Here is a 24,241-nt window from a genome sequence, read left to right as displayed (position 1 = left end):
ACGTTAGGTACGAATGGAAAATCTTTGTTGTGAAAAGTGTGCAGCAAGCATCAAACCCGAGACCTCGCGCTATAAATGTGTGCTAAAAGAACCGCAAACGAAGCCAATCACCGATCCCACTAAGTTCGGCTCCGACATTTTCGCCTGCCTAGCTGGAAATCGCCTGGGAATTCGACTCACAAGAAACAGTGTATAAGAGAACCTGACAAACACACGGGCAGGTTCTTTGGAGAGCTGCAAGCGCAACGGCCCCACGTTGGGTGCCATTTCTGGGTATTGAAAAGTGGGCTGCCAGTCTGGAACTCGAACCCGCAACCTCCCGCTATCATTGCGAATGCTCTACCTATACAATTAACCGGGTCGCTCACTCAAAACAGTATGTTCACCTTTAAATATAGTAAATTTGAATGGATTCTGTGTTTAGTTACTACAATAATGATGAAGAACTTGCAATTCCAAACTCTAATTATTGATGTGAACAACAAGAGAAAAAATATATGATATGAGATCATGCCAAGACTATATGCTTATGGTGTAATCATTTGGAGTATTTACACAGAAAATATATTAATGCATCAAAACCACCTATCTTACACTTAAGACTACGGGAAATACAATAAACCAATAATACTATGAACCAATAATAAAATATGTACATTTGTTTATAGCATACCATACTGCACAATATTACGGAAAAAAATGGCAAAATTGTACATATGAACATGCAGGTAAACCAACGAAATGATATGTTCTAAATGATTTGAATCTACAAGCGCACAGTATAAACAGAGAACCCCATTCCAGGTTCGCGCCATGTACACCACTACAAAATACATGATGGTATTGACCCTGTTTACTGATTTCACATTAGTGGACGCTGGGTTTAAAAAATGTCAGTTACTCAGAGTCACCCAATTAGCATTCGTCGACTAGGTCCTGAAACCTAACAATGTTTCGTTAGCGGGTTAAAGTAGCTTGTTTTAAACGCAATCTTGTTATGAGTCCCTAATTTCATAAAATTGAGTAATCAAGATTGGTAATCTATAACAGCTCTGTCTGAAAACGATGCAAATTGTTATATGGCAGCTGCCTCAAACGGTCAAGTGGAGATCAACAACTTAAATTATGCAAACATTTAATACTTAAAACTCTGGTGCATTCCCATTTACTTCAGGGGAAAATATTCCGCTGTCCGCCGACCCCTGTGTTCTGAGTACCGGAAATAACTTCGGTTCAAATTTCTTTGGTACACGAGGCACTGCATACGTAGCACTCTGCGAACTTGTTTCCCTAGGTTGGACATGATCACCATGTATTGCTATCGGTCCACTCGAAGGAACAGATAATATTTCAGATCGTACAAAATAATGGCTTTGCAATTGATCATTTATCGTTGCATCATCTCCATCAGGAGTTTCGTTTCCATGGTTTTCGATATATCCACCTTGACTTTCCAATCGAGCATTTGTCGTTGCATCTTCCCCATCAGGAGTTTCAATTGCTAAATCAGATAATATCTGATATTCTCCGTTGACATGGTTTTCAATATATCCACCTTGATTTTCCAATTGATCATGTGTCTTTGCATGTTCCCCATTAGGCATTTTGATTGCTAATTCAGATAATTCATATACTCCGTTAACATGGTCTTGATTATATCCACCTTGATTTAAAGTGTTATCACTTGTCACCACTTCTATTGACTCGCCATGTATTTTTTGTTTAGAAAGTAAATCAACACTGCCCATTGTGTGTTCTTGTAAATTGTCGAATCCATCATACACAACTGGGTTGGGGCATTCCGAATTGTATGCCACTTTCGGAACGGTTTCACTCAATGTTTTCTGTTGAAACCTTAGACCAACACCATTGTCGACGTATCTAATCATTATCTCTGTTTTGTCCTTGTTCATTATATCCGATCGGTCCAAACTGGGCATTGACATTCCCTGTAAGTGTTGATTAATATGCATTCTATGTTTTTGTTTCAGGTTTAGTTACATGTTATACAAATGTACGAAAGATATATATATATATATATATATATATATATATATATATATATATATATATATATATATATATATATATATATATATATATATATATATATATATATATATATATATATATATATATATATATATATATATATATATTAATTAAGACAAGTATACTTACTAACTTGGACACCATGCTCAATGCTTGAAATGCCCTAGTTACCTCAAGACCTAGTTATTGACCCGGCATGACCCATATTTGAACTTGACCTAGATATCATTAAGATGTAACATCTGACTAAATTTTGTGAAGATCAGATGAAAACTACTTCAAGTAGAGAGCGGACACCATGCTAAATGTTTGAAATGCACCATGTGACCTCGTGACCTCGTTTTTGACCCGGCATGACCCATATTCAAACTTGACCTACATATCATCTAGACACAACTTCTGACCAAATTAGGTGAAGATCAGATGAAAACAACTTCAATTAGAGAGCGGACACCATGCTAAATGCTTTAAATGCACTAAGTAACCTCGTGACCTAGTTTTTGACCCGGCATGACCCATATTTGAACATGACCTACATATCATCTAGACACAACTTCTGACCAAATTTGGTGAAGATCGGGTGAAAACTACTGCAATTAGAGAGCGGACACCATGCTCAATCCTTGAAATGCACTAAGTGACCCCGTGACCTAGTTTTTGACCCGGCATGACCCACATTCGAACTTGACCTAGATATTGTCTAGACACAACTTCTGAACAAGTTTGATGAAGATCGAATGAAAACTATTTGAATTAGATAGCGGACACTGCTGTGGACGCCGCCCGCCGCCCGCCCGCCAAGGGTGAAACTATAATACGTTCCGTTTTTTAAAAACCGGGCGTATAAAAAAGATATCCAACGAAAAAAACGGAAACAATCAAATTTAAACTACAATGAAATTTGCTATTTGTAACACGTACCTGCATGCTTCTTTGGTCTAGCTTCTGCAAAAATTCCTCATCTGCCCCATCGCCATTGTGTCTTACGGCATCTTCAGAGGCCACTTCGTTTTCCCGAATCTCAAGTTCATCCTTCAGCCCCTAAAATTGTTTTATCTGAATGTATAACGCGCATAAACGCACAAGTCAAGCATGTTAAACCATAAAAGCCACAAAAAGTTTTATCATTAACATAATGCCGAGAGTCCAATGAAAACATGAATATGTTCCGCCATTACTGTTATTTCTTTTTTGCCAAATCGGCTATTATGTAAAGTTCAACTTAATAACTGTGTGTTCACTTCTTGACATAAATTCTTATTATCTCACAAAACTGTATCTTTTATACTTTTATATCCAACAAAACTGTATCTTTGATAATTTGATGGTGCTTAAAAAAATAAAACCATGGCTAACTACAAATAGGATAGAACTGTGGTACTGTATTTAACGCTCTTTTACAAGAATATGTATGCACACGTCCAGTTTCAAACCAAAACAACCATATTTTATTCTTACATGACATAAAACAGGATCGTGCATATCGTTTTAATACCGTTTTAAAGCCTTTAACACAACGCAGAATAAAAGCATGCTATATAAATTACGAATGTTGTCACATCGGAAGAATCAATTTAAAAGATCACAATACAAGTGTTAACGGATAGAAATAGTATTAAATGTCGTATGTAAAGTAATTAATTTAAGTCGTATGAACCAAAAACAAATAAGCTGTTAATCAATCAGTTAAATTATTAAATGAAGTGCAAACTGCAAGTCTGTGTCTACTTTGTAGTAAAATGCACGTTTAAATATTTCAACAAACCACAGTAGCTAAGCATAACTTCTTAGACTTAATAGAAACACTAACACATAAAACAGAAAGTGTGAACATAGCTTAAAACATCGGTGCAGCAATGTTCGTATGTCGGTCCTATTTGAACATTGGAATACAGACCAGGAGAGATTATAAAATATTTTAACATATCAATCTCATATCCTTTCTTGATGATGTGGAAATCGTTTTCAAGAATTTAGAAATGAATGAGAAAAAATGGTGTTAAATACTTATGAAGTTAATCGATCTGTTATATATTAGTTCTTTGCCGTAAATGGGATATATATTTTATGTTTACGAACTCATTTTTAAACGATGGTCAGGACGTAATACATCGCTCATGCATTTACTCAAACTTACACATCTTTTATTGTATCACAAAACGCACATTGAAATTCATGATTACAATAATTAAAGATCTCGTGTACATTTATATCCGGTATGCGTGTATCTCAAAAACTAAATCAGTCAGTTTGGCAACTAATCTTAACACATTTTAATGATTAAAAACCATGTTACCGTTAAGTCTAGAACCTCTCTTCTGTAAGATTCTTTATCGTCATTACTTTCATCGGATATTTCGTCATCTGAAATGACATTTTTCTTTTCCTTTTAATAAAGAACACTAAAAGTATGTCAAAACATGTCCTCGTTCACCTATAAATAAACGATGATTAAATGTTGATTGTCTTTTTGTCATACTTTAATACATTTTGTTAGGCTTTCTATCTTTCATTTCTGTCGTCTTTTCTTAAGTTGAATGTCGATAAACGTTTTTATGAAATTACATACAGTCGGGGATTAATTGTATATTCATACATACAGTTAAGACGTAAATTGAAAGAGACTCGCATAAATACAAAAACAACGTTACAGTCGAAAAACAATTTTTTAACGTTGAACGTACCGGTTATCGACTTGGTTTTCATAAGATCCTGAAGAAATACCTCAAGATCTTTCGGGCTCGTGTTATCGGTTATTTTAAATACCATATCCAGCTTTTTAAGGTTATCTCTTGTAACCTCAAGCTTGCATGTTTCCATCTGTTGAATGGTTTCCGAGTTAACGCATTCTGCAACATAATAAATATTATTCTAAAAACTAACTTAAGTACAGGTTCGAATTGCCTTATTCATTAATTCATTCTTTCGCTGCCAACCTGATATGCACATGTATGAAAGACGGATAATGCACGTTCAAAATGAGTTATAATAATACTTGGACCTTAAAGTTTTGGTTTTCCAGTTCCTTAACGGCAAATGGTTTGGAAAATTTCTGTTATTGAACATCCTTTTTAAAGTGAGATATGTCTTGTGAACATTAAAAAAACTAAATACAGTGGAACACTTTTTGTTTGACTGGCTTATTAATAATATTTTCTGGCGAATTCCTTGAGATAAACCACTTATTGTTTGCCTTAATATACTTTTAAAAAGTACCTTCTGCCCTCCTTTTGTCTAAGGCTATCTTGCATTCTTTGAAGACGGATGGAAGAACCAGATCATGCTCTTTGACAAGAATAAAACTTGTCAGTAGCGGTCGTAGTACGGATTTCTTGAACATTGCAACGGGTGCTAGAAAGTAAATCGCCACCATCACTGACACGTAATTTGGTTCATGATGAAAATTCGTTCCATAATATATCAATAAATTGCAGTGGGTGTACAACATATTGTGTTATTTAAACAAATTTCACCATGTTAATACAATATAACGAAGTTCAACCGCCTAGTAAATAGTTTATATTTACTTAATACCGTAATACAAACGCATCATAATGAACAAAATATGCACTTAAACACTAAAATAGTATTATCTGAACAGATCTGTAATGAAATTTCGGCCCAAACTGTATATTTCATACCGTTGGGGTAACCATTGCAATAGTATGCTTGTTGTTCAGTGACTTTTCGCGATTCGACCATTATAAGATTTGAAAGGAACGCCTTTACTTCTTCCTTGACTTCTTGTTTTTTTATTGGCTCAATCATCGCATCTGTAATAAATCAAACACAAGTTCAAACATTAGATATACTAGATCACGTGTTTTTTCATAATACTTATTATGTTCCTCTTACTTAAACATATTTAGTATACATGATTTCTTTAACATTGTGACGTTCATGACATTGTGTCACACACTTGTCACATTGTAGCAAGACTCTCTATCAATCTCGTTTCGCTTGACATTTAATCATATGGTAGCGTTCCCAAAGATAAAGATGTATTATAATTCGTTATATTCGAAATAATACATAGGCCATAATCAGGAGTCTCACTAATATTTTAACAGGTGCCCTGGTACTATATACTTAGAAACTCTAATATTTATACTTGGAAAATGTATGATCGAAATCTTTTCATAGAAGGATACTTGATATTCTCAATATAAGGCACAATAGAAACTAATGTTTACACGTGTCAGATTTCTCCTTGCTGACAATTACAAGAAAGGTAGCGTAAAATAATTAACATTCTGACAACAGCTTTGATTGACTATTTGAATGCCTACCCAATTATGATTCATTTGTCTATAAATGGATACATTATATCAAAACAAAGGAAGATATTTTAATCCAACCCGATAGTGTAAAATGTAAACATGCAGACAATTTTGATAACACATAGCTATTAATAAGAACTCTTTTGATTTACAGGGCTCTCGTTTTGTAGTACCGGCGAGAATGGATTCGCATTCATAACTTTGCGGTTTTATTGCCATTAGTATTAAACCATGCAAATGAAATGTCTACGATGTAAGGCAAAATTTAATTACAATGTAATGAGAGATTTAAAGATTATAAAATGTCTTTAAAATATGTTTTAATAATAAAAGGGCAGGGCGGGGCATCAGAAGGACAGGGCGGGGTTTTCTCTTAACTACGCTCAACCTCCGCGCAGTGATTTGACGGGAACCAGCATAGATTGAACTACGCTAAGAACGATAACCACCGCATCTGAGGTTATTTATAGATGCTGATAAACAAGAGTAACGGGATGTTGTGTAACCTCGTTCATAGTGCATGCTACTATTGCCATTTCTGGGATACATTATTTTGTTCTCAACTGATAGCGGCGATCATCTTTTGTGTTCACGGGTGCTAACAACGTAGTAGAAGGTTAAGTTTGTTTATATTCACAGCTCTCAATACATAAAACGTTGAACATGAGTTCACCAATTACTACAGGTATATTATAGACAACAACACAAGTGCTTTATAATCGCTAAAACCGAATATAAGATAGTCGGCGTTAATGCTGACTTTGAAATAAAGTTTGCAATTTTCATTTCTAAATAATTAAATTGAAAACAAAAGTTAAACAATTGTGTTTGTTAACTTGTTAGTAACATATTCACCGCATAAAATATGTGTTATCAACTTATCCTTGTCAAACCACACATAAGTGTAAGTAGATAAATTATACTACAGGAGTACCTCGTATTAGCGTAAGTAGATAAAAAATATACCACGGGATGGCACATCATATGTGTCATCACATGCCTTATTACGAGTGTATTTCTTAACCATCGAAATATGTCGTATGTTTATATTTGATTTACACGCAGTTTCTTTCGACACATTTTGATCACACTTTCATAGCCGCGTCATGCATAAATGGGTCTTATGCGTTTCGGCCAGCGTATCTTAAGCCCAATCTGTGCACTTGCGCAGTCTGGTCAGAGGCGATACTGTTCGCTATTAAATCACCCAATGAGTTATGGTCGCATTATGTATCTCCTGACCAGACTGAGAGATGCACAGGCTGAGTGGGCTATATACATATGATGGGCGCATATGGAATAAGACCCGTTTTCGCACGACGAGGGCCATTAAAAAATCTCCTCGCGAATTGTAAATGGCACATTTTTGCACGATGCTTTCCGATACAAAATTGCATTCAAAATAGCAAACTTGTAAATAAAGGCAGCCTATCCAGGCGTTAAGAAACGATTTCTAGACGTGCTGAACGAGTACGGCAAACATTTGTGGTTGGATAATTAAACGATTTTCCTCGTATCGTGACACTATTTTTTTTTCTCATTTTGAAAGCAAAACTGTGTTTATTGATAGTTAATTATATATTCCCTGGAAGATTTAGTGAACGAGTACTGACCCTGAAATTCTGCGAGATGGATTTAACGCGTAATTGGAACTGGGCCACTAAAGTGTGTCATCTGAACATACAGAGAGTAGTCCGGATTTCCTTACACTAAATAGTGATGCATTCTTTGCTATGGAACGCCATTGCTGTCTTACGTTGTTACATTTCTTTCTGTCTTCTTTAGAAGGTGTCTTATAATGTCAAACCGTCGTGATATCTTGTCCATATGTGTTGTTGTCTTGTCAAAACACAGTTGTATTATGTCAAACCGTCTTGTAATCTTGTCTGAACGTGTTGCTGACTTGTGTAAGTACAGTCTTATTATGTCAAACCGTCGTGTTATCTTTTCCAAATGTGATGTTGACTTGTCAAAACACAGTCTTATTATGTCAAACAGTTATCTTGTCCAAATGTGATGTTGACTTCTCGAAACACAGTTCTACTATGTCAAACCGTCGTGTTAATAGCTTGTTGCAATCTAGTGATGACTTGTCAAAATACAGTCTTATTATGTCAAACCGTCGTGTTATCTTGTCCAAATGTGATGTTGACTTGTCAAAACACAGTCCTATTATGTCAAACCGTCGAGTTATCCTGTCCAAATGTGATGTTATCCTGTCAATTCAAAGTCCTTTTATGCCAAACAGTCGTGTTATCTTTTTCAAATCTGGTGCTGACTTGTGAAAATAAAGTCCTTTTATGTCAAACCGTCTTGTTATCTTGTCCAAATGTGATGTTGGCTTGTCAAAACACAGTTCTACTATGTCAAACCGTCGTGTTATCTTGTCAAAATCTTGTACTGACTTGTCAAAATACAGTCCTATTATGTCGAACCGTCGTGTTATCTTGTCCATTTGTGATGTTTACTTGTCAAAATACAGTCGTATTATGTCAAACAGTCGTGTTATCTTGTCCAAAACTGGCGCTGACTTGTCAAAATACAGTTATATTATGTCAAACCGTCGTTTTATCTTGTCCAAATCTGGTGCTGACTTGTCAAAATACAGTCTTATTATGTCAAATCGATGTGTTATCTTGTCCAAATGTGATGTTGACTTGTCAAAACACAGTCCTATTATGTCAAACAGTCGTGTTATCTTGTCCAAATCGTAATGACTTGTCAAAATACAGTCCTATTATGCCGAATCGTCGTGTTATCTTGTCGAAATGTGATGTTGACTTGTGGATAAGATAACATGACGATTTGAGAAGTCAACACCACATTTGGACAAGATAACACGACTGTTTGACATAATAGGACTGTACTTTGACAAGTCAACTTCAAATTTAAACATGATAATACGAGGGTTTGACATAATATGACTGTATTTTGACAAGTCAACACCACATTTGAGCATGATAGCACGACTGTTTGACATAATAAGACTGTATTTTGACAAGTGAACACCACATATTGACAAAATATCACAACGGTTTGACATAATAAGACACCTTCTAAAGAAGACATAAAGAAATGTAACAACGTAAGGCAGCTATGGCGCTCCAAACTTTGAGCTGAGCTCAGACACCGTGATGTAGCCAACGTTGTGAAGTTTTATCTCGAATCAGCCTATGAAATATTCGAATATATTCACGCATGTCTGCCGGCGTTATGTAAAAGTCATTTAATGTGAAAAGCTGGGTAAAACAGCTCCGCCGTAAAAGCGCATAAGTGCTCTATACCCATGTTTAGATCAGAGTTGTTGACACTGTGTGAACTGCTAGGGTAACAAGTAATGCAACAAAGTAAAACAACAAAGTACGGGTCAACAGGGCTGTCTTTATGACTACCTAATTCGTGAGTAAAAAGTATTGGTCGCAGATTTATTTTGAATTATTTTGTATATTTTGAATTTGTAAATGGTTTCAAAAAATCTAAAGTTTTGTACAGGGACTTTCCATAATGAACTTATATTCTTAGTAAGATAGGTATTTGATATTCAGTATTCATTTAATATGATGGTGATTGCAAATTGTCTTAATATTCAGTTTTCATTACCATTTTCATCAAACTTACTATGCTGTCTGAACGTCAAAAAAGGGCCATGTTGTTGTTATTTTGTCTAAATAATCTCTATAAAATAAATAGGATGATAAAACGTGCACACACATCTCGACCCGTGTGTTTAGACACACTCTTTATACATTTGAATGGCTAGTGGTGATTTCAAACTTGCTATTAATTTTGAAAAAATGAGTTGCGTCTTATATTATCCAATAGCGAACAACTTCAGTGCACACAGTTGCTTCCATGTTTTACAGTTTTATCCGCTTTTGTGGAAAATACTTTAAGAGAACTTCATACTAAACATACCGAGTAGTTTTTCTGTGTTTTTCTAAAGAATATTGTCAATTAAAATAGAATTAATAATTTCCTTGCATAGTCATTTAGTGCAAAATATTTTCAATTTCCAACTTAACTCTTAAGCGCAATATATAACTGAATGAGTTTTTGAACTTATTTGTTATTAATTGAATTGGCTTGTGGTGTAATGTTTTCCACATATTGTGATTACTATGTATTTACAACTTAATTCACATTACATACAGGTTGTCTTGTCGCTTAGTTCTATTTGGTTGATGCAGCTATTAATCTGCAGCGTTGTTATTTATCTCAATTTAAGTTATACAAATTTGAGTGGATTGCTTTTACGAAATGGGTTATAAAATACCCAATTTAAAATAAAATAACTTAAAAATCGTGGTGTCGTCTTGTTTTCAACAAAAGATTTGTCACAGCTTTCACGCATGGATAAAATAAGTCAGTATGAGCCGAAGAAGAAGAATAGAACACACAATATTTCCTAATCTATAACATAAGATCCAGACCTTGACGATGAATCCATGATGATGACATTAAATGGCATTAACATAATAACAGTGTTTGGCGTTAATGAATTGCTTTCTTGGAATGTTGTGTCATCTATGCCATAGTAACTTATGTTATATATGTTATATGGTATGGTGACATTCAGACAACCATGCAGTTAGTTGCTGTAATCTTGAAAGTGAAAGCAGAAATTTCCCACTTCAACAAGTGTTTAGAAAATGGTATTTCCACCATTGAGGTCTAGCAGTGGTTGCATCGCCTTATATTTACGGAATCGATAACATGTCTTTAAAACAATACATTAAACGAGACAAGTGCGTCATTATTATAAATACACATATTTAGAAATCCGATAATTATATCTGTACCAGAACAATAGGTCGATAGCCCGATATCAAAAACAAGTATTTACTTGGAACGACGTGCAGTTCATTAGGAATTACAATAACTATTGGTTAAGTAATTTTTATTTACGTAAATCAGGAAGAAGGGTTCCTGCATTTTAAGTCGTATTCAAAGGTCAAAAAACGAGAAGTTTCCTCAGGAAAGTTTACCGTACGGCAATAGCAAATTAAATTGTTTACTTAATAGGATTATCTTCAAAACTACGCATTGGTTATAAAATAGTCAATGCCGCTTATAATGACAAAACCTGTATCCATAAATAAGTACACACAATATTCCTAATTAACAAGATGCAAATTTTGTGCGGCGGTTGAAATGGTCGACCAAGGTACAGTACATACACAATACACCGACTACGGTATTCGTAATGAGCAGAATTCAAGCATACGCATTCCAGCAATCATAACATTTAGTAGAACATAATTATAATTGTGTAATAACTATTGAAAGATTAATCATAATTGATTACTCGTGCTTGATGGATTGAGGGCGCTTAGAGGTTTAAGAAAGATGTATGTTCATTTGATAACATTATACATAGATGTTTATCAACTTAACACAGTGCATTAGGATTTTCAAAATCAAATCAAAGCGACTCATGGACTCAGAATTTGCATGGTTTCTTTCCATATCATCACGTTTGGTGCAGACTTAACTGCTGAAAACTTGCATATCTGTACATTTTATTAATTGAAACTTTTTCGTCTGTTTATTTCACACACATTTTCTGTTTGTTTTCTTTCAAACACTTTCTATGTGTTTTCTTTTTCCACTACATTTTCTGTAGGTTTTCTGTCACCGCACTCTCTGTGTGTTGTCTTATCCATACCTTATAATGATGAAATATCTTCTGATTTACATATCAAAGGGGCCTTTTCACAGATTTTGGCATGTATTGAAGTTTGTCATTAAATGCTTTATATTGATAATTTAAACATTGGACCTAAAAATCTCCAGTAAAAAAAAACAACAAGAATACAATTAAAAAAGAAGAAAAAAAGTAATCCATCAACTGGGCTCCAACCCCTGACCCCTGGAGTCCTGGATGTAAAAGTCTTCCGCTTAGACCACTCGGCTATCCGTTCTCATGGTATTAGGAAATGTATTTTGTTACTTTATATAAGCATTCCTCGTAGTTTCACAATAAAATAACGACAACAACAGAACATTTCAAATTATTCAATCGTTTCGCTTTGCAACGCTTGATAATATTCAGGTTTTCAAATCGTCAAAAGATGCATATAATTGATATTGTAGAGAATGGTAAATGTTCAGTATTACTGTTTCCTCACAGATATCATAACTAAAACGAAAATTGCGAATCTGAAACAACTTTGATTACTTGAGTTAATTCACCAAAACGTGAAAAGGCCCCTTTAATACTTCAAATCGAATTAAAGTCAAAGTCAAATTACCGCTGTAGAATGCACTTAACGGAACTTTTAATGGAGTTTTCAAATACTTTGTTTTAATCGTTACACTAGTACATGTATAAAATTGCTAGACTTGTTGTGTTACGTTGTTACTACTTGGCAACCTCCATCCGCGCAGAGATTTGACTGGACCCAGCAAAGCTGGATCAAATCCCTGCCTTCATAACCGATCACGTGATGATAGCCAAGCCGCGTGGTACAATAATTTAACCGTTTTTATTTTCACTTTTTTTAATATAGTTTTTTTTATTATGAACCTAAAATTAAACACTTGTTTCAAAATATAAAAGAAAATAAAAAGTTTTCATAATAATTATACTTAAACTTAAAAATTAAATCCTACCAAATGTGGTAGGCTTTCCTTGTGATGGCAGAGATTGTATATGAGAGCAAGGAACGACAACTCTGCGTGGAGATTGACTATGGCTACAACAGCTGTTCAAGTTTTTTAGTCAACTTAAAGTTAATGTCCGTGCGCGAAAACACATAGCCTTTCATCTGCTACTTCAAAAGCGCCATTTCTTCCATTCGTTTGAGCTATTTCAATTTAAGATCAAGACGATTAGAATGTGCACAGATAGAGGGACCGAGTTCAATGCTTTAACTGTTGCTGTTACGTGGGTTTTCTTTTGCTTCTTCAGCGTTTCAATTTTTAATTAAACTCAAAGTCAACGAAATGCGTTGGAACATACATTCTTTGCAAAAATTACAAACGAAAATTAAGCTGTTTAAATCAACGCACGTACCCAAACGATCAGAAAGTGGACAGTTGGACGGACTGAGGACATCCAATCTTTCTACAATCATCAGCTCCAGCAGTTCTACTGGTGTAATCAATCCGCCGTGTTCGGAGAGGATGCTTCCTACAATAAGATAAAACACAACTGTATTAAAATATTCAAACTATGTACAGATTAAAACGAATGCTTACATACTGGTAAACTCTACGCCTTGTAAACGCTACGGTTTTCTGTTACAGGCATTACAGGTCAATGATTACTGTTTATAAGCATACTTTTGATATTATTCTAAGAAAAATGTTTGCACCATCAACGACAATCTAAGAAAAGAAGCTTCTGCGATATGACGCAACAGATAAGCAAATATTAAACTTTGAAATACTGTTACTGCTTATTTGCGTTTTAGAACGATGTTACTTTTTGAGAACCATTGAAACAACTATCGATTTATTGGTCTCCTAAAATAAGTGTAACACACCACAACACATGTTGCAAAGCTGTTGACATGTGCTGCTGCTTCGCTGCAAATTATTACAGTCATTGAATACAAGTCCTTTAAAGGATGGAGAATTCACATACGATGAAATATTCGCATGTGTTGCACTAATAACTAAAGCTATATGCGATATGCCATATTCTTTAACATTTAAATGCCAATTTCAATGTATAGCTGTATATAATACACGTACTCTGATAGTTTAAGTTATTACCTCATGTTTATTTGAGTCTTATACAAAAGTATATTATTGAAACACACTTTCATTATATTCTTTTTTCTTAACTAAAACCATTTGAGGATTAACTTATTCTGATAACTCATGTATATAGATATAAAGCCCAACGGCATTAAACGCAGCTATTTCATCATATCAAGCGTTGAATTTGCAAGTTTTTTCCAAACAAACAAACACAAGTTTTCTCTGGTTAATAATATTTGAATTTATAATAGCGCTGCATTGATATCTGCCTGATATAACACTGCCTGATATAATTTTATATCAGTTCAATAGGAAGTTCTAATATAAGCCGATGATAGGAGGTAGGTCATATTATTCGGAATCAACTATAAAGTTATCATTTTTAATGAAAATCGATTCAAATTCAGCAAATCAAACAATTTGATACAAAGATGTAATATATTTTAAACACAAAATGAAACACAATCAGCAAAAACTGCTTTTATACATATTAAGCGCAAGTGCTTATGGCGTCATTATTAACACGTTTAACACCACAAATCGCATTTTTTCCCGCTAAAAATGCAGCTTTTCGCGATTTTTTTTTTCATTATTTCTTTAAAATCAGGGACGTAGAGGTATGATAAACAGAAAAAAAAGGTCGCTACCTGATCTTTTTGCAAGCCTCGCCGTTATATTATTCTAAGCATTGCCTGATATATTACAAAAAGATCAGACAGTAACCTGTTATTCTCTATAACATTACGCACCTGCAGTAGCTGCTGCATATGGTATACCATCACACAAAATGGCTATAAGAGGTATGCACAGGCGCTGCATGTCAATGTCCACCCCTTTATCTTCGCACTCGCTTGTTATAATATCACACATATCCTTGGTGGGCAACGGCGGTATCTTCTCAATCATAGGCCATCGTCTGTTTTGGACAATTTGTGTCGAGGTGGAGAAAATGATTTTCACATTGTTATCCGTTTGTTCTAAAGTCTTTACAAACTCCAAGAACTCCGCAAATTTTGTTTCCCCCCAATTCATCAAAACATCGACATTGTCAAGAAACAGATAGACAGTTTTATGTTTGAGTGCTACACGCGTCACAAGTGTGGAAAGTAATGTTCTATAGTCATTATGGTCTTCAATATTGTTTTGCTCCTCTTCATTTAAAACTTTCAATTTTGACATCCAGATATTTTCATTTTGTTGATAACTAAAATTCTTATTATCTTGAAAGTTATAATACATAAAATACCCATTGGTGTCTTTAACATTGCTTTGTTTTAGAAATGATTTTATCAGAACCATGGACTTTCCAATGTGCGGAGGGCCGCAAATGGCTACAACGTTTCCATGATCTCCTTCAATGGACTTCAGAATATTGTCAATAATACCATCTCGGCCTAGGCAGTATTCACTATCCGTTTGCAAACGCTTTGAAGGCTGATTTCCCATTACTCTTTTGACTAGGTAGTGTTAAATGGAATTGGGAACCTCGTTTGACAACTAACAATCCAACTTGAATATGTTTTACCACAGTATAAAATGCTCTGTATTTTCGTTTTCAAGTGATTCGACATGTTGGTTGGAAAACAAATCAGTGTCTCATATTGTTAATGTTCTTCAGAAGTTTGTGAAAGATTATGTAACCATATTTTCTATTCAGTTCAGTGCAAAACTATTATTTCCCTTAGCATTTTGTCAATTTCAGACACGAAATCAACAGTTAACTTTGCTTGCAAATGTAATCTTGTTTCATATTTGATGAAAATGCATTGCTTCTAAAATTTTCATTACAAACAACATGTGTATACCAAATATTGATCTTTGCTTCATTCAAACTAAGTGAATGCCAGCCTTTCTCAGTTTATTCTATGAATATGCTATGCACTGTCGACGGAATAAGCATGTACAACTCACACATAAGTATACTACCGTTTGGCCTACTATCAGAATGCATTTTTTGAGTCTTTAAATTAACCATTAACAATTTTTCAGATTCATATGTAAATGATTGATGTAATACGTGGGTTCCCAAATAAAACAGAACAAAATATTCTATAAGCATACAAACTGTATAATTAATAAAAAAATATTCACCCTAATAATAAACCAATGTATGTGGTTTTATAAATTAATACAAATTTATATATTTCCGTTACTGCTCTGATATTTTACGCTATTCCAGTTCACATTATTGTTGTTTTTGTGGTTAAGTAGAACACGTTCATTCAGTTATTCATATGTAAACCGTTAATTGTAAATATTTCTTCGTGACAATTCTGCAGACCCTGTTCGCAAAAATAACACCATGAAACACTCTTTGCAGTATTTTAATCTCATTGAATTCATGATTTTCCATTTTAGTTAAGTAAATACTTAATCAAAACTAAATCCATGTTGGCCTTCGCCAACGTACTGTAGTCGTTCTATATGGTGAATTCACTACGTTATTGTCGGTAACCGGTGTGTACACAATGCGACTGCAATAATATTTCTCGCTAACATCTATTTTTAGAAATACGTAATGCTTCGCCTTATTATCACAAACAACCGATCACAATCTTTCATAAAGAACAGATTTTCTGAAAATTACAAAATTAAATCAAAGCACTGAATGCACTGAAGTTGTTCGCTATTGCAAAATCTTAGACGCAACGCAGTTTTCAAAATTATGTCTGATAGCTTTTTATATCGCAAGTTTGAAATGAACACAACCCATTCAAATTTTATAAAGAGTGTGTCTTAAATCACATGTCAAGATGTGGGTGCACTGTTTATCCTCATATTTATGTTATTGAGATAACTTAGACAAAATAACAACAATATGTCTCTTTTTTCGCAATGAGTTGCTGCACTTGCAACCATCTTTAGAATTTTGGTTGCCTTGCTAAAAGAATAACAAGCCTAGAACATGTACACATGTTGTGTTATGTGTATCTAATTCTTTATTTATTTTCATTTAATTATTGAGCAACAATTTATTTACCTAATTGATCCACAGTCTCCAATTAGTATTCTATATTTAATTGGATTGATTTGTTTCAAGCTTTAAAGAAACTGTTGCTTTTTAGCCCAACCGATATCAACTTTTAAAATTAAGTTTCATGGGCTTAAATCTACTGGCCCCAGGCCAACAGGCAACCACTTAACGTGTAAGTTAGTCATGATGTAAGATCTGACAGTGTATTGAACTCAATCAATTTGCAAGACTGAAGACATTAAAAGGACCTTTTCATGATTTGGTAAATTGAACAAATTTAATGATTTAATAATTTGGAGAGTTCTGTTGTTGTCGTTATATTTGTTCAAACTACGAGGATTGCTTATATTACAAGTTTCAAATACATTTCTATTGTATGTGGTCTAAACTATAGACTTTTATTCCAGGGGTCAGTGGTTCGAGCCCAGTTGAGGGTAACTTTTTAGTTCCTTTAATTTTAGTCTAATTGTTTTAATAGAGCTGTCGAGATTCATGCTTTAAACATGTGCAATGTTAAATTCCCCTACACCAAACCTAATCTCTGCTTGTTGTTGACGTAGCCTGGGGTATCAAAATAATAGGGCCCTGGGATGCAAACTATTCATGAACTCTGGCATTTTTTAGCAAAGGAATGCCCAGTTGATAAACAACAGATCCGTGAATCGTTTATTTTACACCCAATGTTCCCAGAAATTTCAAATCAACTCAGTGCCGTCGTAAGTTTCGAGCAGTGTGGACGCTCTGAAAAGTGTCAAGGTGTAGATATTTGGATAACATATTTATAGGAACTGGGGTAAATATTACTTTTATAAGTTTTATTACTTTTTTAGTAATTTTTTGCACTGAAACCCTGCTAGCTTCTGAGATTTAAAACCAGGTAACATTTATTAAATATCAACTGAATTAATGTTTATGTTAATGTTTAAATGGTATTTGTATTTTTTGTGTTAATACTGTAGTTATGCATGTGTATTTGTCATTTGTCTAGGTGTTAATAGATTTAGTAATTAAAGGCTGGCTGACTAAATGTAATAATGAATATAATGTGTACAAAACCATGCTATGTCACGGTTAGGGATTATTTTCAATGAATATATCCCAGTTTCCGGGTGGGTGCAGCAAACAGGAATCACCCAACGGGAAGTTTTCGGGTGAGTGAGGCAGAGGCCACCACCAACAACGGTTTGGCAGATAGCTGCCATATCTGAGAGAAAGGCGGTTTCGGCGACAAGGGCCGACCGGGACGCGCCACAACGAAGGTCGTGTTGGACATCGCCAGAGGCGAGGGTCGTTTGTGCCGCGGTGGGGTGGACACATATGGCGCCACCAAAGGGTCGAGGACCTAGAGTGAGAGTGGTATTATCTGTTGACAGATGTGACATTTTTAGTCAGCCAGTGACTTTATGATTGTTTTCTTCTTTTTTTTTTTTTTTTTTTTTATTGGAACAATTTTATCTGATAGTGATTAGAATAAACTAACATGCATGTGGTTCCTACTAACATAAGTGTTTTAGAATAAAATGTAGCATATATTAAGACATCTATTAAATGAAGTATTTACAAATTTCATCTGTCTCCATTATCATTTCCATGATCAAGGCAGGAACCGCTTGTCACTTATAAATCACTCCGTGACAGGAGCTTTTAAGATCCAATGTTTACATTTATCAATATTAAGCATTTAATGACAAACTGTGAATAGGTCCCTTTTAGATATTACTAAAAATGCCACAAGGTAAAAATTTAGAACTCATTGGTTGTTTATTTGATTTAAAAGTGATTTTGGTTATTTGCCTTGTCATCAAGGTGACTGAAGTTATTATCACTTTATTCTTTTTTTAAATCATTAATAGAAAGGATAATTTTAGCTCCATTTTGGGAAAACAGGACTTATTGCATATGCATAAATTTTCAGTCCAGCACCAGAGACTCTCTTTAAACGAAAACACACACCATAAAATCAGAAAGTGCCGTCCAAAATTAGCTTGTGCGCACTGCACAGACTAATCAGTGTCACAGGAAACCACTTTTTTGACATGCATTAAGCCCCGTTTTCCCTAAACGCAGCCAATTTGTACAGATTTCAATGACAAACTGGCCAATGTCGTCGAACAAGCTGTTAAACACTATTGATTACATACGCACACTCACTGTCTGTAAAAGTGGTGAAGTATAAGCAGGCTTATCAGTGTGCACAGGCAGATGTGGTGGTTATCATGCTTAGCTTAGTTCAGAGCAGACCGACTTGAATTTTGTGTTAGTAATATTAGTTGTTCACAAGCGAACAACTAAAATTGATGGAAGTGTCTATGATGCGTTCATTTTGGATTTTGTGTGCGTTGATGTAATGATTATTCATAAACGAATATTCCGAGACATTTGCATAGCATATATATTATTTCAAACTGACATAGTCTTAGGTTACATGTTTTCAATACACGTTGACTGTACAAACTTCCATCCTACAGACAGTTCTCCATATGAATCATTTTCGGAATAGATCTTTCTGGGAAGTGGCTTAACATGAAAAGAATCCTAGTAAAACGGATACATTCTTGGAATAAATGCCTTTATTGTTTGTGTTTGTTATTTTTACATTCATTTTCATTGGTTAGTGTATGAAAAAACGGTAACAACTTTGTCTTATTCTTTTATACATTATGACGTAACACAGTTCTATAATATTTGTAGTCATTCCAGTTACTCTTATTTGATTTAAAATAATTACCGATAGATTCGCTTACAAAAAGCTCTCGTTTTTGGAAAACCAACGAACTTGGGGGAAAAAACTGTAATATTTCCTTTCCTGGTGTATGATAATCGGGTTTGTTTACAATGTGAATTTGATGTATGATGACTCTCTTTCGCGTGTTTCCCGTCCTATCGTTAACTGGTAAAATTAACCCGCAAATAAGTGTTTTTAGTTTACCTGCGCTGGTTTGAGATTTCACAACGAAATAAAAGTTGGTCAAAATCTTTAACGTTGCGATAATTAATATAATATTTAGGTTGAATATTTTATCTTTTTCCTGTACTAATAATATTTATTAACACTGCTACATTCATTCATGAATTATGTGTTGTTGTTTTTTCTTTCAATCGCCATGGAATTGGCTTTGTTATTTTAAAATACACCTTTGTTTTTTAACATGCAAATGATATATTTGTATTTAATGTTCATATAGTTGACAATTATAACTGAAATTACACATACAATGTATTATTAAACTGTGCCCATCTGTTAAAACATTGCTTAGATTATTAATACTATAAGCAAAGCGAGTATACATGTAAATAATTGTCAATCACTGGAATCAATAGTTATATTTTATCCGAAACAAACTGAAGTTGGTCCAAAAGAAGTACATATCGTGCTATTTTTGAAAGATTTTCAATTTAGAAATTGTAACGCTTTAGTTGTTTTGATCACCTTGGTCCAGATGACGTTAACACAATAATAGAATTAAAAATTATTAAACACGGCAAATGTTTTTAAAGGGGCTATTTCACGTTTTGATAAATTGATAACATTTAAAAAAAAGTTGTTTTAGATTCACAAATTTTCGTTTTAGTTATGATATTTGTGAAGAAACAGTAATACTGAACATTTAACATGCTCTAAAATAGCCATTTTATGTATCTTTTGACGATTTAAAACCCTGAAAATTATAAAGCGTTGCAGCGCGAAACGATTGAATAATTTGGAGAGTTCTGATGTTGTCGTTATATTTTGTGAAACTACTAGGATTGCTTATACATGTATAAAGTATAAAATACAGTCTAGATTGTAGGAGCATTTGTGGCCGAGTGGTCTATATGGTAGACTTTTACTCCAGGGGTAAGTGGTTAGAGCCCCTTTAAGGGTTACTTTGTTCCCTTTTTTTAAATTATATTCTTGATTTTTACGAGAGCTTTTTAGCTCCAAGGTTTACCTTTTTCAATATAAAACAACAATTAATGACAAACTTCAATACATGCCAAAATCTGTGAAAAGGCCCCTTTAAGATTACAACCAACACTTCGACTACATACTTGTGTGAGAAATCACAATAAGCCGTATAATACAAGGTCAGTTGTAACCTTATAAAGCATCTTGAGTTTCAAGAATAGATATTGCAATCGCACTTGCATGAGCGGACCAAATCAAGGATCAAACAAAGGAACGTGGTATGATTCCGGAGGAAGTAACGTTATGAGTATTTTGTGTCTTTAAATAATAAATGCTTTACTGGTACTATAGAGCATTTTGATTTTTAACGGGGTCTTTTATTTGTAAACCATACTGAATCAAGTTTCTGTGCAATGCTCTACACTGCTCACCAACTCTCAAACCTACCTATACGGTTTTTCCTATTAAACATTTAGGCATGTGTTTAATGTGTGTGTTATTTTATTGTAATATAAAATCATTAGGAACAACTATTAACTGTTCATATCTGGAACACTCTCAAGTTATAGAAGCAGCAATCCGCATGTGAAAATTAACATATTTGCAAATTGAGAAATTTTTTAGTAAGGATAAAAATTACCCTTTTACATTTGTGTAGAGGATTTGAAAAGTATAATCTGAGTAGTGCATCGTGTAACGAAACGGTCTTGTTTATGTTTTTTTCAAACGCTTCTATGACCTTATCTTGATATTCATGTAAAAGCAGCTGATTACAAACACAGTGAAATTGTGATCATGTCGAAGGTAATGAATTACTTTCTTGTTATATTTTTTCCGAACTTTTTTATTTTATTTTTTATAAATCAACATTTTATTTTTGTAAGAACTTAAATACGCGTAAATACGCGCTTTATGTATTATATTATCCGTTTAAAAGTGTGTGTTTTCGTGACTTATATAGCATAGCCAGAGGATATTTACTGTAAAAGTAATCTTATTAACATTCAGTAATAAATCTTAATCGGTCTTATCGAAAGGAATTGATCAGTCTGCGTTTTCAGTTTTTCATAATTGTTAATAAACCCAAGATACACAACTAGGGGACAAACGCTCATGACCTTTCGAAGTCCTGAAATATTGAAAATATATTACCAACTACCATATTGATTAATTATGCAGAACATAAAAATAGAATACAACTATACAAACTGGTTGTTAGCGCCTTTGAAGGAGCAAGAGGAGACATGCCACGTGATCAAACAGCCGAGTTTCACTCAATATTTATATAACCGGAAACAATACAATGGCAATATTCATTGTCAGATACGTATCAGTGGTTTACAGTATCTGTTGGATAAGTGAAGGCAAATTTACAATACTTACTTTTAAGTGAACACAACTATTGGATAAACGGTCTCACTTCATGTTTGAGGCAAACATGATGTCTTAATTTGTTTCAATACGCAATTGCACACATATAAGAGAAGTATCATGTTCGTTTTTAATTTCAGAGGGTTGTTGCATTCGTTTAAATTAGAATTTGTTTTGCATACATTACTTTTGTATCGTATGTTTTATATGCAACGTTTGTTAAATCAACGTATTATTCTCAAGGTAGTGTGCTGTAGCTATAATAGATCCGTATGCTATTGCGCACAATGGCCTAAATGTTGATAGCGAAACTATTTTAATTGCGATACAAAAAGAGACATAAATTGTGTAATGTAATATGTAGATGTACAATGTTCGTGTCATTGTAAAGGTAACTTAAATATCCGGTTTGGATTAAGACAAGGCGCAGTTGACATGGCAAATCCACCAATTAATGTGCCTTTATACAGTTTGATAAAATAATGTTCCTTTATAATATAGAAATACATTGCTTTACAGAACATGTAGATTCAATATTGGAGTACGATTGTGAAGGTTAAAGAAACATCAGACAACTTGCAGAATTGTTGTACAATTCCGTTTACCCTCTTACACAACTTGTAAGTACTGTAGTTATACTTGAATAACTTATGAACAAGCATAAGCGGTGCTTGTTGCAACCTTCTGCATTAACAACGCAATTTCTTTTTCACATGCCCTCACTTGCACAAGAAGTTAATCAAATGTTTGCCTCACATTGAGAGTGAAAGAATAATGGCTCGTTAAAGTGGTTCTTTATGTTAAAGGGGTCTTTTCACAGATTTTGGCATGTTTTGGAGTTTTTAATTAAATGCTTTATATTGATAAATGTAAACATTGGATCTAAAAAGCTCCAGTAAAAAAATCAAGAATAAAATTTAAAAAAGGAAAAAAAGTAGCCCGCAGCAGGGCTCGAACCAGTGACCCCCGGAATCCTGGAGTAAAAACCAATTAGACCGCTCGGCCATCCTGCCAATTATATATTGGTGACGGAATTTACACTTTATATAAGCAATCTTCGTAGTTTCACAAAATTAAACGACAACAACAGAACTCTCCAAATTATTCAATCGTTTCGCTTTGCAACGCTTTATAATTTTCAGTTTTTTAAATCGTCAAAAGATGCATATAATGGCTATATTAGACCATGGTAAATGTTCAGTATTACTGTTTCCTCACAAATATCATAACTTAAACGAAAATTTGCAAATCTGAAACAACTTTTTTCAATTTTGTCAATTTACCAAAACGTGAAAAGATCCCTTCAAAATATATTGAGTCTTGAGTACTTTACATAGTTAACAAAAAGAATGTGTCACATCCGAAAACTTTAGTACCTAATTGAGATTCCAGCTAAGTTCCTCATTCATAAATAAATGACATGGCAAACTTCTGCTCGCTGTTTCTTTGTGTTACTGCATATATTGTTGTTCGTGTTCACGAGTATTATATTTAAAACATCAACATGTAAGTTATAAAAAAAAGTCCTTTAAGTTCAAATATATTTAAGTAACATTGTTTAAACTGTTTTAAATCATTGCAAATACACGAACTACATTATACTCGGTGTTTATAAGTAAAGTGTTGGCACTATAGATACATGTTAATCACAAATTAACAAATTAACAAATTCTTAGCAGTTACGAACACTATCACGTGGGTAATCGCCAGCCAATTTACATTATAAGCGTTCTATTGTTCGTGTCCCCCGTGTTAAATATACATTAACATGAGCATATGGACACGTATCTTCTCGTATTAAAGGTTTCAGAACATTAATGCAAAATAATAAAAAACAGATTTATTGCATATATATCATATTACGTTTCCAACAAAACGTAATTGTAATCAGTGTACTAATGCATTCATCGTAATTACATTTACATGTGGTTGTAATAACATTCACATTTGGTTAAAATACATTACATT

General features: G+C 33.9%; 1 protein-coding gene across 1 annotated transcript; it reads right to left on the bottom strand.

Moving 5' to 3' along the window:
* Positions 1–375: 375 nt before the first annotated feature.
* LOC127851904 (uncharacterized) lies at positions 376–16,433 on the bottom strand. The gene is made up of 8 exons (XM_052385867.1): positions 14,789–16,433; positions 13,348–13,464; positions 5,694–5,825; positions 5,269–5,403; positions 4,737–4,901; positions 4,349–4,416; positions 2,974–3,093; positions 376–1,949 (listed from the first exon to the last, which is right to left on the bottom strand). Exons 1-8 carry the CDS (start codon positions 15,483–15,485, stop codon positions 1,143–1,145), a joined length of 2,241 nt encoding a protein of 746 aa, XP_052241827.1. The 5' UTR covers positions 15,486–16,433; the 3' UTR covers positions 376–1,142.
* Between the last annotated feature and the right edge of the window lie 7,808 nt (positions 16,434–24,241).

Source organism: Dreissena polymorpha, chromosome 11 (assembly GCF_020536995.1).
Source record: "Dreissena polymorpha isolate Duluth1 chromosome 11, UMN_Dpol_1.0, whole genome shotgun sequence".
Taxonomy (NCBI): Eukaryota; Metazoa; Mollusca; class Bivalvia; order Myida; family Dreissenidae; genus Dreissena; species Dreissena polymorpha.
Note: the sequence above shows the minus strand (reverse complement) of the source record. Positions and strands in the feature narration are given on the sequence as shown.

What these genes read in the sequence shown, in the direction of transcription:
- LOC127851904 (XM_052385867.1), bottom strand. Translation starts at nt 15,485, where the DNA reads ATGGGAAATCAGCCTTCAAAGCGTTTGCAAACGGATAGTGAATACTGC. An exon ending in ATATGCAGCAGCTACTGCAG is followed by an intron (nt 13,465 to 14,788) that starts GTGCGTAATGTT and finishes ATCTTATTGTAG; the next exon opens with GAAGCATCCTCTCCGAACAC. An exon ending in TCCACTTTCTGATCGTTTGG is followed by an intron (nt 5,826 to 13,347) that starts GTACGTGCGTTG and finishes GATTTATTACAG; the next exon opens with ATGCGATGATTGAGCCAATA.